Source organism: Protomyctophum parallelum (assembly GCF_964188405.1).
Source record: "Protomyctophum parallelum genome assembly, chromosome: 17".
NCBI classification, from domain to species: Eukaryota; Metazoa; Chordata; class Actinopteri; order Myctophiformes; family Myctophidae; genus Protomyctophum; species Protomyctophum parallelum.
Genome location: NC_139719.1, coordinates 33,197,358 through 33,217,080, shown reverse-complemented (window position 1 = coordinate 33,217,080; position 19,723 = coordinate 33,197,358). Strand labels below are relative to the sequence as shown.

At 43.7% G+C, this 19,723-nt stretch overlaps 1 protein-coding gene across 1 annotated transcript in view; it reads right to left on the bottom strand.

Annotated features, from left to right (window-relative positions):
- The window catches only part of LOC310875124 (myosin phosphatase Rho interacting protein), a 70,079-nt gene that overhangs the window by 2,951 nt on the left and 47,405 nt on the right, over positions 1-19,723 (bottom strand). Inside the window, exons 10-24 of the mRNA XM_083788219.1 lie at positions 15,536-15,592; positions 15,329-15,397; positions 15,152-15,241; positions 13,017-13,126; positions 12,815-12,853; positions 10,117-10,897; positions 9,477-9,593; positions 4,748-8,479; positions 3,932-4,079; positions 3,692-3,797; positions 3,373-3,532; positions 2,506-2,613; positions 1,339-1,425; positions 1,062-1,224; positions 719-789 (exon numbers count right to left, since the gene is read on the bottom strand). Coding sequence (XP_083644345.1) covers positions 719-789; positions 1,062-1,224; positions 1,339-1,425; positions 2,506-2,613; positions 3,373-3,532; positions 3,692-3,797; positions 3,932-4,079; positions 4,748-8,479; positions 9,477-9,593; positions 10,117-10,897; positions 12,815-12,853; positions 13,017-13,126; positions 15,152-15,241; positions 15,329-15,397; positions 15,536-15,592 — 5,838 coding nt within the window. The remainder of the gene's footprint in view (positions 1-718; positions 790-1,061; positions 1,225-1,338; positions 1,426-2,505; positions 2,614-3,372; positions 3,533-3,691; positions 3,798-3,931; positions 4,080-4,747; positions 8,480-9,476; positions 9,594-10,116; positions 10,898-12,814; positions 12,854-13,016; positions 13,127-15,151; positions 15,242-15,328; positions 15,398-15,535; positions 15,593-19,723) is intronic.

Genomic DNA, 19,723 nt, shown 5'->3' with positions numbered 1-19,723 from the left:
ATGATGCTAACACCAAAATGGGTTCCCGCCCAAAATGGGTTAATAACACTGCAATAAGTGCAATTCAACTAAAGATTGAACAATGAACATAATAGCCATCCTAACCTAGTTAGTGAACATCCTAACCTAGTTAGTGAACTGCTCTGTTACGTAATGTTACTCACCAAGCTTCAGTAAATATGTCGGCAAGGATGCTTTCTTTAAGCATGCACATTGTACTGCCATGACACGGCAAACTGTTCTTGCATATCTTGCATGCTACAATATTTTGGTTGGGTCTCATTTGATAATTTGGAATACACCAACATTTTAATTATTGGCTAATCAGCAAAATAACTGTAAACCTTTCTTTTACCATTTCTGTCATGTCTGTGACTGTTGTATGTTTACTACCCAATAACTCAATGGTCACTCTGTTGTCCACCCATATTTTCAGTGCATCGCTATTGATAATGTTCCCAGACTTAAAATAAGGAATAAAATGCATTTTACAGTCTGGTCACAAATCACCATAGCATAATGGTCATCCAATTACCTTTCAAAGTTACATGACATAAATTATTTCAGTGCCAAGACACAGCTCTCTAAAGTTTACTTTTATTCATATAATATTTAATTTATAAAAAAGAAATCCTCAAATAGTTGTGACCTTTGTTTTGAACAGCAATTTTGGAAGGAATTATTTAAATTCTAATAAATGGTTCTACCAGTCTCTTACCTTTGATCTATCACCTCGTGACATTGACCGTTTTTTCAGGAAGTCTGGATTGCTTTTTGATTTCATGATGTCTAAAAAAAACAAGAAACAAGAAAAAGAACACAACCAACTTGATTAATTGGTGAAATGACAGTATCTTAATGTAGTAGAATACAACTACAGTGGCAGAATGGAATACAGACAGAAGCTGTTCTTTCGATATTCTTTCCTTTACAAGTTGTAAATACTGCAGAACAATGCAAATGGCTCTTCACATTAACACTATTTTGCTTTTCAAAACCATTAAATCCAAAACGCAAGTTCCTATGCCAAGACCACCAAATGATATCCATGTTCTACTGACCATATCCAGGAGTTCCAGCTCCATCTACTGTCCTCTCTCCCAGTTCTTCCGTAGCAACGAGGAGCTTTTCCTTCAGTTTGCTGATGTCACAGTCAGCCTTTGCTTTCACTATGCTGAGTTCTGTGTAGATGCCTTTATATCTGTCTGTGGCATATTTCTTATCCTGGAAAAGGGTCAACATTAAACACCAGGTCTGTTAATAAGTTAATAAGAGAACTTGAATGGATCTTTTTTTTTTTTTTTTTTTGTTAAACACATCACAATAGATTTGTCATACCCTTAAAGCAGACTGTAGCTCATCTTTCAGTGAGTGGATTTCTTGTTTAAGGTATTGGATCTCTGACTCCTTGATTCGTAGTAACACCTAACATGAAGGAGATCAACAGATTACAGACCACAAAAGAAAACTAGATGTTAATATTATTATTTGTATACAGTAGCACCTTTAAAAGACAAGCTACAAAGTGGTTTTTTAAAATAACATACAGGTTACAACAAATCATCAATTAAGTAAAAGCTGTACGACAGAAGTGAGTTTTAAGAAGAGATTTAAAACAGAACACTGGGTTTTCCTGTCTGAGAGCTATTTCATTGTCTTTCCACACGTAATACGCTAAACCCACGATTTCCTTTATGTGTTTAATTCACCGTAGACAAGTAAGACGCGCAAACGCGGGAAGCGAACGCAGCTCGTAAATTGCAATAACAATTAGAATAAATTACGTACTTTTTTTTCTTTTTAGTTTTTTTAAGTTTTCTACTGTGTGTGTGTGTGTGTGTGTGCTACATCTGCGCCCTCTGGTGGCGGGCGGGTGGTGTCACAGCGGGACAGACAGACAGACACACACACAGACACACACACAGACATGATCTGCAGGGTCTCATAGTTAGTGCTCACTGCGTTCGCAATCACTGCGTTCGCAATCACTGCGTTCGCAATGATTATTATGGAAATCCGTCCTTGTCGTGGACATCGTGACGAGGCTGACGCGTTATGATGACGTAACCAGAAATCAAACTATAACTCGCTTGCAAGGGCTTCTGGGAAACTGACTCCAATGCAAAGTGAACGAGGGGGTATGTAGTATGGACAATCTTGGCTCGCTTTGCTCTTTGTCTGTGAGGCGGATCGTGGAGTGGCTTTTTTATCGTCTCAATAACAAATCGTGGGACTATTTTCAGGGGGACTTTCATGGATCAAAGGTGCAAATACTTTGGCGTATGTTCAAAAGGTAATTAAACAATCCCGGCAGTCACGGTATCTTGTCAATTATAATATAACACATGGAATGTGTTAACTCAGAGATACAGACTTGTGTTTCTGGTAATATTATTGACCAGTGACTGGTGTAATGTGCTCACTTATTTTAGTGTGTCAAAACCCTGGCAGCAGCATTTTGTATCAGTTTTACAGTATATGCAGTATTTGTGCATGTGTGTTTACCTCCAGTTCGTACAGATCCTTGCCCTGGGTGAGTGGTGACAGAGCTGTTTCACCACTAAAGCAGGAGCGCATACGAGTGATCTCTACTGTCAGCCTGTTATTCAATTCCTGTAGGCAAAAGAGAAAGATAGTCCACTTTGTGTCTATAGGAAGGATTGTGAATGTGTGTGGTTGTGGCCATGCGAGATTGTGTCTTTGTACTTTTATTCTTGCAGCAAGTATAAATGTCCTTCAAAGTCAGGCCATTTTGTCAGTTGTCACATTTGATTTTAGGATTAACATTAACTTTAATATGAAGGTCAGGCATGCAGTAGGTGTGCGGTGAAGGTAGAGGTTAAATTTAGATGTGAGTAAATGAATGTAGATCACATCATGTTTGAGTGGCGAGTGGATGTGTGTTTGCAAGCCGATCTCACCCAAACAGTGAAATAACACTGATTGAATTCCGTACATACACTAGAAAACTACCAACTCTGTACATATTACACTGAACTCCCCATAGACTCAAGCGAACTGAGCAACGAGAGCCACCACCAAGTGAGCTAAAGCAAGCGATTTGCCGTGGCGAACGTTGCGAAGTTCGATTGAGCCGACTCAGCCCCGTCCGAGTTGCAATCTGCACAGAATCGTAAATGTTGTTGTTGGAGTGCACTTGCCCCAACTGAGATAATGGGGTGAAAGCCACGTCGCAGTCAAAACACTACTAGTGTAAATGTGTAATATGTACAGATTTTGGGGTTTGTAGTATATGTACGGAATTGCCAATCTGTGTTATTTCACCGTGTTTGGGTGAGATCGCGCTCGTGTTTGAGTGGCGAGTGGATGTGTGTGTTTGAGTGGCGAGTGGATGCGTAATTGCGTACAAACCTGATTGTGTGCATTAAGCTCCTGGTTCTCTCTCTGACACTGCCTGAGGGCCTGCCTCTCCGCCTCCAGAGCCTGGGCCAGGTGGGCGTTTTCCAAACACTTCTGAGAGTACTGCTCTGACAGAACCTCCAGCTCCCTCTGAATGGACTGCAACTCCTCCCTAAGAGGGTTCCACAGACACATTTGAATTTAACTGCTTGTATGTGGACAATACGATTCTTTAGAATATAGTTAAACTGCTAAATGTGTTGTGTAATAATACAGTAGGTACAATATATGATCTAGTTCAGTAAAGCACCATTCTTGTTAGACGACATACTCATATTGTAAGCGAAGCTCATCAATGTCAGAGTTCAGTCCACATAGCTGGGAGCGATGGGTCTTCTCAAGTTCTTCCTTATGTGCATTCTTCATAGCTTCAATAGCTGAAACACAGATAAACATTAGCCACAGTTAAAAGCCATATGAACAAAACATTAAGCTGTTAGCTTCTGGGTAGACTTATAGAGTGTATGATTTTGAATTAAACATGTTAAAATGGCAGTATTATTTTATATACCAGCAATAGTGGCAGCTGTTTCCTCAGCCAAGAGTCGTTCTCGTTCCTCCATGAGTTTACAGACCTCCCTTTGATGCTGCCTCTGAAGATCATCTACCACTTTGTGGTGAGTTTCCTCCATTGCCGCAAAGCCTCGTTCACATGTGGCCTAGAGGACGAAGGATTAACATGACTGCCCAAATCCTAAATATTCCGTTATCAATCACCTGTGTTGTAATGTGTGACTAATAATGAGCCGGTCAGCGCAGTTTGTGTCCAGAGCATTCTAGGCTACATGATGCTGATTAAATTGTATGATTAAATACGAAGTTGCAAGCAGCCATGCAAGCCTTTAGTGATTACAAAGCCAAGCTACTGTAGGTTAGCAAAAGAGTGAGTTAAGGCAGTAAATCAAAATCCCTGAGAATCTGACTTTAGTGATTGATAGGCCATGGTACTACTACTACACTACAGACTACTGCTGCCTGATAGGCCATGGTACTACTACTACACTACAGACAGTGAAAAGGGCATTGTATATTGTGATACATGCAAATGAAAAATACTTTTACTCATTAGGAAGAACTTAATTACATACTGCAGCATGCATTTTATTTTTCTTCTGATATTTTCAGATATTTAAAATAAAAGATGTAATGAGAAATATTTTTCTCATCAAGTTACATAGCATTGTTCCCAATTACAATCCATCCTTGAATATTAGTTAACATTTTACTAAATTGTTTATTTGAATTACAGCTGCAGATGCTTTTACCTATCTATAACTAATCACAGAGAAATAACTATTTTCTAAAGAAATAAAAAAAGAGCAAAAACCTTAAGACTTTCAAAGTCTCTCTGGTATTTTTCTTTCAGTCTCGCCACATCTTCATCCAGGTGCTTGTTCTCTAGTTCATCTCTCATGTTGGTCATCTGGGTCTCCAATTCCTGGATCCTGTCCTTCAGAACTGCCATGGGGTCCACATCTGACCTGTTCCACGGCTCCTCCACTTTCTCCTGTTCACCCTCCTCCATTGGCCAAATCGGTTGTGCAGCCTTTTCAGCCTTGGGGTCTTCAGGTCTGTTCACGGCCTGTTCTCTTTCTTTGATGCAGTGAATGGTGTCCATGTAATGGGTGTGCAATTTTTGAATCTCCTCCTTGTGGAGAAGCTGGAGCTCACAGATCCTTTCCTGGAACTGCTCCTCGAGTCGCCTAACGTGGCACTCATGACGCTCCTCTGTGGTGTCCATGTCCGCCAGTAACACCTCCATCTTTCTTTGGTTGTCAGAGGTCGTCTCCATCAGGGCAAGCACCGTGGAGTCACGGTCCTGCTCTACTCGAATCAGCTCTTCTCTGTGCCTCTTTCTTAACGCTTCAGTTTCCTTCTGGAAACTTTCCTCCAGGTGGACCAGTTGCTCCTGCTGCTGGGAGAGCTGGACAACACGTTGGCTGATCTCACTCTTCAGGGATTGGTTCTCGTTCTGGAGAGTGGCCACCGTTTCGTCAAAGCTGAGGCGCTCATCCTGCAAAGAGGCTTCATAGTTCTCTTGAATGGCACTGACACTGCGGGCGTGCTCCTGGACAAGAGCAACCATGTTCTGACCTGCCTGTTGACACCGACTCAAGTCTTGCTCATGGATGGCTCGTAGCCTACAGGCAATATAAGCCACTTGGGCCTGGATAAGGGCCTCACGCAGACAAAGAGAGCTACTTGTGGTATTGTGGCCTGCAATAGAACGGATCATGTGGGCCAGTCCAGGTTGGTTACCACCACATTCTATTTCTTGGGCAAATCTATGGAGGATTGCTGCCTGTCTCTGAAGCTCAGCGGCCAGGTTCTCTTTCCCAGTTTGCAAAAACTCAATGGAATCAACACTACAAGATGGCACACCTCCAGCTAAGTGTCTATCTAGGATTTCCTCAACCAGACCTCTGGCTCCTTCCATTTCAATTTGCTCCATATAAGGGGCAAGATCAGGAGGGTGAGTATCCATTAAACTCAGATTTTGGTTATTTCTGACCTCTCTAATTACGTTTTCAAAATCAGGCCGGTGGAAAGCTTCAAAAATGTCTTTCAATGCTTGGTCCCTTTGTTGTAGATTATGATGGGCTTTGGCCAGTTCCTTTTTTAGTGTTCCCAATTTCTCCTCATAGAAGTGTTTCAGGTCTTGAATAGAGTAGGCTAGTTCAGCCTTAACAAAGGTATTAAAGATAACCTTGTCTTCAGCCAAAACTTTGTCATCTCTCTGTTGAGCAGCATTTGAACCTTCTACCTGCAATATTTCACACTGTGTCTCTGCCTGCTCCACTTCCTTCCAGAAAGCGCTCTCTAACATTAACTTCCTGGTCAACACATCAGCGTAAGCTATAGCCAAACAATCTCCATCACTTTGCTTGATGATCTCAACTTCTTTACATATCTCTCCAAGACCTTGTAGGAGGTCAGACATTGGATTCTGTATCAGCAAAGCCATTTTGTTCAAAACTATTGCCTCAAATGACAATGTTTTGGCAAAGGCACGAGCTGCTTCTTCATCCAAGACCTTGGTATTGAGAGTGTCTTGGGTGTGGTCTTGAACATCCCCTGGTGAGTGCTGCTCCAAAGTATTTTCTCCTTGCCTAATGTACAGTGTTGCGTTGACCAACTCATTTTCTATTTCTGATAGGGACTGAAGCTGCGAATCAGTGTTCTCATGATCACGGCCACTGAGAATAGCCCATACTTTCTTGCGACTTGTCTCTACACACATTAGTGCCTTGGCATAATGGTTATTAGCAGTAACAATGTGACATTTGCTATTACAACTTTGTACCTTCTGTTGCTCAGGACTATTATCTGATTCCTGATGATCTGGCATATTCAGGGCATCTGGTTCAACAGAATTTTGCTCTTCTAGTTTTTGAGTGAGGGTTCTTAGCTTTTCCTCAGTGGCCAGCAATTTAGTCTCTAGGGCATTTATAATGGAAACAAACTTCTCTGGGTCACTATTGTACTGGAATGTGACATCAGTGGAACCGGTCCAATCTAATGCCTTAAAGTCTTGGCTAACCCCTTGAGTTGTATCCATAGCAGCACTGTCCATTTGACTGGTGTCCATGTCCTCTAATGTCATGTATTTTTGGCACTGAATACTGGAAAAACGTATCCGAGGTCTCTTAGCTAGGTTCCTCTCTGAGGAAGTCTTGGATGAAGTGTCAAAGGAGACTGTCAGTTCTGTTGGCATAGAGGCTGCAGTTTGAGGACTGCCCATAGGTATGTCCTGAGCATGCTCTTTCTGCTCTCGCTGTCGCTCCATGCGGAGGTCAGCATAGCCAAGCTGCAGGGCATTGAGGTGCTGCTCCAGCTCTGCTATACGGTCCTCTGCAACCACAAGCTTGGCTTGCAGATCCTTTTCGGCACTGCAAGGTTCAGCCTGACTCATCTGACAGAGAAGCTCCTCCTTGGCCTGCAGCTTCTGTTCCGTCTCCTCTAGGCTGTTGCCAAGGGCTTCCATCTTAATGAGGACCTCTTTCAAGTCCTGCTCCTTGCGCTCTACCAGCCTCTCATACATGTCTTTAGTTTGGTGGATCTCTTCTTCTTTTCCCCTGAGGAACAGGCTTATCTTCTGGAACTCTTCGGAGGCCCTCTCATAAGAGTTCTCCAGAGTGTTGTAATTGGTCTCTTCTGTTTTCAGATGGCCACGTAGCTTATTGACCTCACGGTCCGCTTCTGCAATCTGGTTCAGAAGCTCCTGACAACGGCAGGTGAGATAACCTTTCTCTTCCTCCAGCCTGCGGACATTTTCCCTCAGTGTTTCTGCCATATTGTTCTTCTGGGTGAGCTCCTGCTGCAGCCTCAGCACCTCCTCCCTGTCCTCCACTGCTGCTGATGCCCGCCTTCCCCCCAACAGAGCTCCAACTTCCTGCTCTGCCTCCAGCAGCTTATCCTCAGTTTCCGAACACATGGCTTCAGCCTCAGCCAATCTCCGCAGCAGGCTCTGCTTCTCTCTCTCGTGACTCTCCTGCGTGCATCGTTGCTCCCCCCTCAGACGCTCTTCCTTCAGTGCATGACCCTCCTCTGTGGCACTTAGGTGGGCTGTCACCTCCTGCAGTCTCTCCTGGAGTCTCTGCACCTCCCTGAGGTGGTCACGCTGCAAGGCCTGCTGATGCTCCAAGTGCCTGAGGGCCTGGCTCCTTTCCAAGAGAGTCGCTTCCACTTCACGGAGCCTGTCCTCGCTGTCCTTCAGCTGGGCTCGCAGGGTGGCCTCGCTGCGTCCCCAGTCCTCTTCCTGCTCCCTGGAGCGCTCTTGCTCTAACTTGAGCTCGTTGCGCATGCGGGCCACAGCCTGTTCGCTAGCAAGGATCTCAGCCATCGCAGAGGCCAACTTTGCCTGCAGGGCCTGGATATCGTCGTCGTGGCGGTTTACGGCATCCTGGGCTTCGGAGTAGGACTTCCTTAGTGTTTGAACTTGCTGATGAGTGAAGTCCTGCTTGTGCTTCTGGGTCTCCAGCTCACCCTGAAGATCTTGGTTAAGCTTGTGCAGGCGTTGCCATGGCACTCTGTGTGGCGATGCGGGGGTTGTGGCACTCTTTAAGAGATTGACAGTTTTTTCGTTAGTGACATCACCTTACATTGTCACGTATGGAGAGCCACATCTCAGGGGCGACCATGGAGAACGTAGGATTTCTCCAGCCTCTCCATGAAAAAATTTACACCATTTGTTAAGATACTGAAAGCCTTTTATTTCTCCCCAAGCGTTCCACTGTGCTTTTTCAGGGGTTATGTGAAGGTGAAGAGGTTGAATAACAAAACAGGGTGGAACACAGAAAACTTAGAAGTGGGTGGGTAGAAGTAATATGGAAAAGTAAACACTGAAGGTGAACAGATGAAGGGTGCTCACATCAATACTGTACCATCACTTACTTCTTGCGTCCCACCCCAAATGGTGAATGTGATGTTACCCAACGAAAAATACTGTTCCTGCACTATACAATGTGATTTCACTTTAGAAAGAAAACATGCGTGATGTAAAGTCATTAGAGAAACCATGCATCACCCACATACACATGCACAAAACAAGCTTGAGAAGGGACAGACAACCATTGGTGACAGGAAAAAGCACAGCGCAAGGCTTCCTGGCCAAGTATCTTACCTTGAGCATATCAATCCAAACCAATTATTCCCCCACGAGATGTGAAACTCCACAAAAAAGTTAGTGAAAATTCATGCTACAGTAAGAACACCACATCCATGCATCCATCCATTTTAGAGATAAGCCCAACACCCGTTAGTAGAATTTAACCCTTTCTGTAACACAATCATACAATGGTGTCACGTCACGTGGTGAAAACAGCAACATCAACAAGCTCAAGTAAGCTTTAGACCTGCTATTCCCACCAATTATTTTCTTTTTTTAAATGACATCCAAATTAGGGACACCAGGGTTAAAGTTAATATTAACAATAGCCACACACAAGTCTTATTTCAAACACATTTCCTATAAAGTATGTATACATTGTATTGAACTTGTAGAAACAAAAAACATTTAATTGAACCAATCCTCTCCTGCTTGATGAAAGAGGTACCTGTAGAACATAGCCCTCTCTGGCACTTCGTTCTCTCCCTCGAGCATCCTGTAGTTGCTCCTGCAGACGGTGGTTCTGTTCCTGCAGTTGATCCAGCTCCTTCTGCTTCTGTCCCAACTAATCAGTGTGGAGAGACACACACACACACTTTCACTTTTGTTGTACAGTACTGGAAGCATGGCAAAGTGAAGGTAGTGAAATAGCAGACACGGTGCAGCGTCTATATATTCAAAATACATGAAGTCACATACATCTGCATGCATATACTATGTGACTGAGCGCCACCGGGTCAGGGCTACCTGAACTGAGCTGCCTGCATGGATATTTGCCTTACTTCATCAGTCTCATCCTAATACAACGGATAATCAATGGGCTAATCAATACCTTTGACGACAAAACTGCACCCTATATGTGAGACATAGAGTCAGATATCTACAGTAATACTGTATATAACGTCTCCTGGCGTGTGTTGTGATTTAACGATGATACAGTGTATGTATTTTGTGTTTTTTTTCCTGACAGAAAATATACAGCCTCATTACAATAGTTTTGCAATCGCTTCACAGTTCAGTATTTGTCAAACCTAAAACTAAAATGACACCAAACAAACAACCTTCCCTGAACCATCTAGGAAACCTACCTCTTTGTCTAGCAGAGCCGCTAGCTCGTGTGCAGGCAGTCTGTCAGAGTTGGAGTTTCCTACAGGTGAGGAGATGGGAACCTGCTTCTCCTCCCTTAGCGGAGTTGTCTCCACCTGATGCCAGCGCTGCTCAATCTCTACGTGGACATCTGAGCTTCTGTCAACCCTCTGCCCACAGCCGTCTCCACTGGGCTCATGGCTTGGGTGGTCCACCTCCATCTTACCTTGATCTTGGGGCTCAGGTGTCCGTGAATTAACTCCTACCGTGCTGTTTAGCACACTAGTCATTGTGACTGTGACTGTGTTTGGCGTGTGAGCGATGCTGGGCGGGGTATGCTGAAGCACGCGCTCCCCCGGAGCTGCAGTGTGAGGCAGCGCGGGAGCCGAGACAGAAGAAGAGGTCTGGGGAGAAGAAGAGGCGTTTGAGTTTGAGACAGGCGAGGATGCTGGGGAGGAAGTGGAGGACGAGGAGGAAGAAGAGGTGGTCGTTGTTGTCGAGGACGTGGAACTGAGGTCCACTGTGTCCGCTCTGACCATCTTGGGCTTCTCAATCTGTCCCTCTTTGAACTCAGACCAGTCGTAGGTTTTGGAGCGGCCGTCTCGTCTGCGCTCGCGGACCCGACTTTTGCGCGGTTCAGAAGCAGGGACAGAGGCATTGCTCCCAGGTGGTTGTGTGTGGATGTCTACTCTGGGAGATTCAGGACTGGGACTGGTCTCAGGGGAGGGCTGCAGACATGGCTCCAACACCACCCGACCTGTGGCCTTTTCCTCTGGGAGTGATCTGAAGGCAGCGAGAGTAAGAATTAGTAACAAAAAAAACAGAGTGCATGGTTCGAGGATGGCAAATAATTGGCCAATGATAAAACAACATTTCCAAGAACTCAAGCTACTCACAATACCTTGGTGGTCAACAGGCATACATCAGCGCACACATTTTTAGCAGTGCGGCATCCCTGAAGAGCATTTTAATGAGCAATTATATGATTTTGCATCATATCAAAACACTAAAACCATCATTAGTTCAGCCAATTGCACATCCGGATCAAAGCAGCTTCTGCCTTCCACTTAAGTCCCGTTATGCTTGGCTATGTGTCAGTTCCTGCACCAAAAAGGGCCGATCTACAAGCTCACAACGTGTCGCAGTGTGACACACTGTGAGCTTGTAGAACGGCTATTTTCAGTGCACGACACCAGCATGCAACAAAGTATAAATCAAGTCTTAGTGTCCACAGATGTAATGTGACTCGTGAGACTTAAGCAGCCTGTTGGCTCTCCTGCAGTTGCCAGGCTGTGGGTTCCGTGTCCATTCCCGTTTACACAGTAGCCATGGGGGGAATGTGTTTGCAGTCATTTGGACACTGCAGGTTGGCACTTTTAGTGTTGCGGAGCTAAAAACGAAGCCTGACTGAACAATCTATTTCCATCGTGTTGTGTGGAGGTGGCAGAGTAAAAGGAGGAGCTAAGGAGAGGGGGCACAACCCCAGAATAAGGACGAGGTATCTGTTGGGCGTCTGTGAGGAAATGCCAAAAATATCACACATTCCCCCTGGAGGGAACAGACTCTGGCACGGCAAGGTGTGTGACTCATTGGTTTGTGAAGCGCAAAGCATGTAGGATACCTTACTGCCTTACAAAAACAAAGAGCAGTAATTACCATAGCAGAGTAGTGAAAAGAACAGAAAATTACGATGGCCTCTTGCACTGCTGCATATACTGAGCAGTGAGCACAGTATACTCCGTACAAGTATTTGATAGCGTATCATTGTTTTAGTATTGAATGATCAAATACTTGTTATGCCCTGGTTATGACCCTTGATATTTAAAATTAAAATACACAAGTAGTTACTGCTTTTTGTGGGGCAGGATATACATAAATATGATGTACAGTTTCTGTTTAAGACAAGACTCAACAATGTACATCACAAAGAACAGTGAGGTAAGATATGAATACTTCTGTTGCTGTGGAGCATAGAGCTGTAACAAAATACTTCCCCAGCTGTTAACTTCCTACTCCCTTAGTGACAGCTGTGATTGTTCCCAAACCTGACTATAATGTACATTATTTTACAATAACAATCATTATTAAAGGCTAACGTTGAGAGATTAGGAATGTTGAGGGTTTGAGTAAATATAGTAAATCTATACTTATTTTTTTGGGGGGGGCTAGCCCCCCCCAAAAAAAGTATAGAGTATAGTATAGATTTAATGAAGATATAGGTTTAATGTTTGTGTTTAGTTACATTTTTGTCATCATCACATCACCTAATCATAATTAAGCTACACAGAATTCCCTCCTCGATGTTCTAAGATGATAAGAGCGCCCCTCACTTCACACAGGTGTGATTTTTTTTTGTTGAGACTATTGTATTCTTCTGCCATCCATGCTGCCATTGTAATCGTAATCATTGTAAGAAATGATACGCTGTTGTTAATTGCTGTCGGGAATCAATAATATCAATTAGTATGGATTGAGTTCCTGGCAGCTTGGTGGATGATCCTACAGTTGACTGATAGGGCAGCGGTGTGTGGGGCCGTCAAGTCTCTGCGGCTTGGCGACTGACAGCAAGACATTACTCAACAATCACATGACACGGGCTGGGACGACAAACACGCCAGGGCAGACATTACTGAGGCATTACATCACTGTTTGGGAGGGGGGGGGGGGTGTTTATATATTCAACACACAAGCAACTCCAACCTGGGCTTCAGAACGGACAGTTTCAGAGAGATGTTTTTCCTGGAATTGAGGTTGGTTGAGGCAGGGAAGAGAGAAAAGTGGGAGAGAGAGAGCAGAGAGGAGGGTGAAGAAGAGAGAGATTAATGAGAAAAAAGCAAAAGAAACAGCTGTCATGTTTTCCAATGGTGAAGTTTCAATCTGTAAGCCACCCTCGGAGACTTACCGGGTGACATCGGGGGCAATGGTGGGCCTCACATTCTTCATGATGGCTTGAATCCAGTTGCGACGGATTCCTGAGGTCATGGCCGACAGTGTCCACGACCCCTCCTTGCTCTGCAGGGATGACAACAGGGTGTCAAAAGCATTAGTCTGTTTTTGTACCTCCACATTGTTCAATATATATATATTCATGTTAACTGGCAAAGTCATATTGGGTGATTATGGAAATAAATAACTACATATTGGAGTTGGACTGAGTGTGATTAAACCCAAATAATGCATTTCAAGACCTCTGACAGTGATTTCATCAACAGTATTGAAGTTCACAGCTTTTCCATGAACAGTGAAATGAGATTGTGATTTCTGATGAATCACCAAGCGTTTATGCAGCTTTTCCCCCACTTTTGTTTCCTTTGCTGATACTTGCTTGCAAGATGTCAGAATGTTTACGAGGTTAACTACAGTAGCTACAGTACAGTATAATATGGATTTCACAAACTGAGGTGCCTGGAAGCTTCTCCGGAACCAGAGGTGTCTGGAATGGTCTCTGGAACCATGTGTACTACTGCTGGCCTAAATTCAAATCCTGCAGGGATTCCCTGTCCTGTGATTCGCCTACCCAGTCTGCAAACTCTGCATCTGTCTTAATAAAAAAATAAAAACACAGGAACTGTGTCCCATTTAGTTTATGCAGATTACAATGTGTTTTTGGTTCTGTGCTGATCCTAAATCTAACCCCCATCCAGTCTGGACGTAACGGGGAATAGTTATAAATACTGGAGTTATTAATTTCATGTCACTAAACCCAAGTTGATCCCTTCTGCTACTCTATTTTTTGCCATACCCCAGAAACCATCCAGGGAAGCTACTTCAAGATCATTGTGCACGTTCAAAGCAATGGTAACAAAATAATTTACATTCAAACCAAAGTACACAAAATAATCTACATTTAAACTAATGTAAACAAAATAATAATCCTCATTCAGAACATCCATTTACACTGATTAGAGATGTATCATTGAAGTTACAAGCATGTATACTACTCGTCTATACGAGAAAAGCATCAGTCTTTTTTTAGATATTTTTGGGGCTTTTTCTGCCTTTTATTGATCATAATTCTTCTAACGCGGTCGAGATCATGGATTTCACAATGCCACGCCAGACTTCCCAGTCCTTCATTGCCATCCCCGGTTCCTGCCTACTGATGCATGACATCAGGGAACGACCTCTGGTCTGCTTTGAGGCAGGATTCCAAAGAAGAAGGGAAGATATATATATATATAATATAAGATATTTTGGGATTAGGAGTGTAACCCATGACACGCTGTCAGGTGGCATTCCCAGCCTACTGTAGGTGTCCAGACGGCTACGTCAGCCGTCCGGACCAGCATGTCTTTGAGCAAAGTGATGAAATGTTTGGCTCGTTGATGCTACTGTATGAGCATCCTTCTGATTCTTACTGTGAACCCATAAATAAGGACACCGGAGAAGTGCATAGCTAGCTGTCAGTGTGTAAAGCCTTAAAGCTCATACATATTTATTTTTTCCAAAACAAGAGGGGGAGTTTAGCAAAGTGAATGCAAGTTGCACAGCAGGTTTTTCTTCTCAATGCGGAAGGTTAGGTCATGTTGTCATGTTGTCATGTTATGTTGCTTATGATTAAGTGGAGCGTGTTTTGAGAGGGATATTCGAGGGTGGCAACTCTTGGGCAGATTTAGACCCCATGATGTCAGTCTGTCAGAGGGATGACAGGTCAAGTGACATCCTTCAGAGACAAAGAATTGTTTTAAAAAGAGAAATGGCTAAACCTGATACCCACAGTCGTAGCGTACAGTATGCTGTCTCTGGGCCGTTTATAGACTGGCAGGTCACAGCACAGCGACGCAGTGATACCTACACGTTTTACCTTAACCACTTGAACCCTATATACTACGACGTGAATCCTATACTGTATACACTACGTCCCCTTCAGGGTCTATACTAAGTCTGCTCCTTTTTTCTCTCTACACGCCGATCTACAAGTTCACGGCTATTTTAGCTGAATGTTCTCACCCAGAATAGGGGTTCATGTGGTTAAGCATCTTCACCAGTGATTGATGCTATGGGATTATGTGGTGATATTCTGAAACCAACACTCACCAGGATCTGGAAGCCATAGTACCTCTGGACGGGATACTCCGTGACATCGTAACATGTCGACAGGTCGATCTCACCATCCAAGTCTGCAGCCTGGTGGGCACAGAGTAGGACAATGGGATTAACACAATTGAGGCCATAGTTAAGGAACAATAGGTGAAGGACGTTAAACACACGTACCTCTTCAGCTATGCAGTCCTTGTAGTACCTCAGACTCTGGTCTGTAAGAACGAACCAGTGTTTCTTCCACTGAGGAAACGACAACGCTATTAGTTGGATTCTAGCAGTCCTCCAGTCAAATGACATCAAGACTGAGGTTTATAGAGTTCCATACAGGGAAAGTGAAGTGATTTATTTTTGTTAGTTTGTTCAAGTGATATCAATTACCATGCCGTCTTCGTAAAGTTTGGCCATCCATCCTTTCTTGAAGTTAAGCAGATCAGGCTAGAGGGAAGACAAGTCAGGATGATGATCAATACTGATGATGACAGGTGTTAGCCTAAAGGACATAATATTCATAAGGAGATATATCACAATATCTCAACTATATTTAAAGGACCACTTCACCACTTTTCAACCTATCTTCATATAAATAGGTCCTCACTAATAATCATGATAAAATGGCACAATTATCTTTGTGTCTCAAGGGGAGCTCTGGGCAGTTCAGAAACCCGCCCACCAGTGACATCATCGATGGGGAATCAAAGCTAATAGAAACTGCAGATATCTAGTCCTGAAAAGTTGCAATGCAAAAATGGAAGCCACCTTTCTCACGATAATAAAAATCTAAACATTTTTGTAAAAGAAAATATATTCAAAAAATTAATCTGCCTAATGATGTCACTGGTGGACGGGTGGACTGCCCACAGCCCTCCTATGAGACACAGACTGAGTAGGAAAAGAAATTGTGCCATTTTATCATGATTATTAGTGAGGACCTATTACATGAAGATAGGTTGAAAAGTGGTGAAGTGGTCCTTTAAATACAAATATTAAGTAAATAAAAATACAAAACATACAAAACTTCACAATGCTTCAAAACCCCAAATTGGGATCAATAATGTAATCTTGTTTGTGAATATTTTGTTTTAAAGACAGCATTTTTTCACTGGTTTAACTTAACACCTGGCTCTAGAATAATATAAAGAAATAAAATACGGTAAAAGAAAACCCTGTCTCTCTATCGTCGCTGTCTGCCCGACAGCGGCGACAGAGACAGGTTTTTCTTTTCATAAATTATGTCCATAGATTACACTTGGATCCAATGCAACACAAGTACTTTTTTCCACATTTACTGAAAATGTTTGTGTAGGATTTTGTAGCACACATTTTAGCAAACATCAGTCCACTGATGTGGTCACCATCCATCTCTCATAGCAACAATATGCACTGGTCTCTCTCATAGCAACAATATGCACTGGTCTCTCTCATAGTAACAATATGCACTGGTCTCTCTCATAGTAACAATATGCACTGGTCTCTCTCATAGCAACAATATGCGCTGGTCTCTCTCATAGCAACGATATGCACTGGTCTCTCTCATAGTAACAATATGCACTGGTCTCTCTCATAGCAACGATATGCACTGGTCTCTCTCATAGTAACAATATGCACTGGTCTCTCTCATAGCAACGATATGCACTGGTCTCTCTCATAGCAACAATATGCACTGGTCTCTCTCATAGCAACAATATGCGCTGGTCTCTCTCATAGCAACGATATGCACTGGTCTCTCTCATAGCAACGATATGCACTGGTCTCTCTCATAGTAACAATATGCACTGGTCTCTCTCATAGCAACGATATGCACTGGTCTCTCTCATAGCAACAATATGCACTGGTCTCTCTCATAGCAACAATATGCGCTGGTCTCTCTCATAGCAACGATATGCACTGGTCTCTCATAGCAACAATATGCACTGGTCTCTCTCATAGCAACAATATGCACTGGTCTCTCATAGCAACGATATGCACTGGTCTCTCATAGCAACAATATGCACTGGTCTCTCTCATAGCAACAATATGCACTGGTCTCTCTCATAGCAACCATATGCACTGGTCTCTCATAGCAACAATATGCACTGGTCTTTCATAGCAACAATATGCACTGGTCTCTCTCATAGCAACGATATGCACTGGTCTCTCTCATAGCAACGATAGGCACTGGTCTCTCTCATAGCAACAATATGCACTGGTCTCTCATAGCAACGATATGCACTGGTCTCTCTCATAGCAACGATATGCACTGGTCTCTCTCATAGCAACGATATGCACTGGTCTCTCATAGCAGCAATATGCACTGGTCTCTCTCTGACCTGACAGCAGAATCCTGTGAAACCTAAACTAACTGCTTCCCCCCAGACCAGTCAAACCAAGCTCAAACCTGTTCATAGACTCAGAAAAGTAAACCAGCCATTTCAGACCCAAATAGCAGTACCTTGTTTTTGATGAGCTTCAGGTGAGCTGGTATGGTCTGGCAGAGAGTCATTCTGATGGCTGAGTGCGTTTTTCACACTCCACACCCTTCATAGGCAGACAATCTGTCTCACGGTGTCAGCCTCTCATGTATATACACACTACTGTGGCTGTAACAGGTCCCCGACTGGCTATTTATATCGGGGGCGGAGGGTGGGTGGCGTTGTACATGACTGGTGTATGTGTGTATATCCGTTTCTGAGTGTGTCAGTTCTTACATATGTGTCTATACATGCATGTGGTGTGTGTGTGTGTGTGTGTGTGTGTGTGTGTGTGTGTGTCTGCCTGCGTGCGTGCGTGTGCGTGCGTGCATGTGTGTGTGTTGGAATTGGAAGGAGGGTCAGCAGCTGCATCTTTCGCCAGCTTGACCAACTGCACACTGACAGACCAATGCTTACTGCACACACAGTGCCCTGGACACCCCTCAGGTCACTTGCTTGGTGCTGTTTGAGTGGTATGGCTTCAACCATTTAAAAAAAAAAAATTGCTTGATCACGAATGCTAGATAGAATGTTCTTTAGATAGAAGCTAGATTTGATGTTTACCCGTCATCCTAGTTTCTTTGAGCAATACATTTTCTTAGCACTATTTCGGTCGCGGATATATGCCCTGTACGTCCTATGGCCAGTCCAGCCCTGGCTGATGCCATTTTCTTCTGACACATGTTAGTCTGGACGGGTGTTAACAGAGAACAAACACCCAAGTTCACTTCCTGATTGGGTCTTGACCACTAGCGATGAATTAAATCTGGATAACAAATTAGCAGATGTTGTGCAGTTAAATTCAGTATGTTACAGTATAATGGTAGTACTGCCTACATGCACAGGAGACATGCTTTGAAGGAGCTACAACAAAATGAGGCGAGGGTGCCCATCGGCGTACTTATATATGTAATGCAGCTGCTCAGTTGGGCAAAATTAATATGCATGTTGTGAAGCAGTGCACAATTGGGCACATCCTTCCCTTAGTGCTTTCAAGGGTGCCCACAAGACACCTTGACTGAGGAAAGTAAGTAATAGTAGCTTAGTGGCTTTTTAGGACCCCCCCACCCCCCTCCACACACACACACACACACACACACACACTTTCCTTTGTTTAAGATATTTTTTTTCAATATTTATTGATAGATTAACAGTAGCTTGACAGGAAAGGGGGAGAGAGATGGGGGAGAAGACGCGCAGAAAAGGTAGTCGGGATCGGGACTCGAATCCGCGACACACTGTCAGGCTGGATTACCAGCCTAGGTGCCTGGACCGCTCGGCCGGCCCAGGCCCACACACTTTCTTTTGACAAAGTCCAAGAGGCCCTTGCCTCGTAGACCGCAGGCGTTTTGTTTTCAAAACCTTGTCCCTAAAATGATGCAATTCCAGGCCTGGTTGTGACCAAATACTATGACAGGATTTTGTGCCTTTCAGCACAGACAAAAACTATTGTTACCTGAAATTAGCTAAATCCACAGAACTTTGAATTCTTTGAATGTACAAGCGTTGTCAAACATTTACTTGGTTACTGAAACGTGCAGTCACTAACTTGTTTCATTGACAAGCAGTGTATCATTGATGTTGTCATGGCTGTCAAATGTCAATTGCAATAGGCGTGGGTGGCATGTTTTCAGGTGTGGAGTATGGACAAAGATTATTCCTGAAAAGGTGCTATAACCTTTGAAACGAAAACATACTAGTGTGGATGTGTTATGACGTTTCTGAATTTGGTATAGTATAGTAGGTGCCGGCCCGGTTCAGGCGAGCCGCCCCACGTCCAAAATGGTCGAGAAATGACAGTTACCGTGTGGGGGTCCCCGGAACATCCAGACCCCCAGGAACGTGCCCAGGGGGCTGGCCCGGTTCCGGCGAGCCGCCCTGTGTCCGAAATGGTTGAGAAATGACAGTTACCGTGTGGGGGTCCACAGCTAGGGGGTCTCTCTACTGTACTGTACTGTAACACACCAAATCATCATATACTGTATACAGTAACTTAATATGTGTGTGTTAGACTGCGCAACAGTGACACTTGGTTGTGAAAACCAACCAAACACTATTTCGTGTTCAGACAGACAGACCCAGCCAGGGACACAGCCAGGGACAAACATAGCTGTCTTTA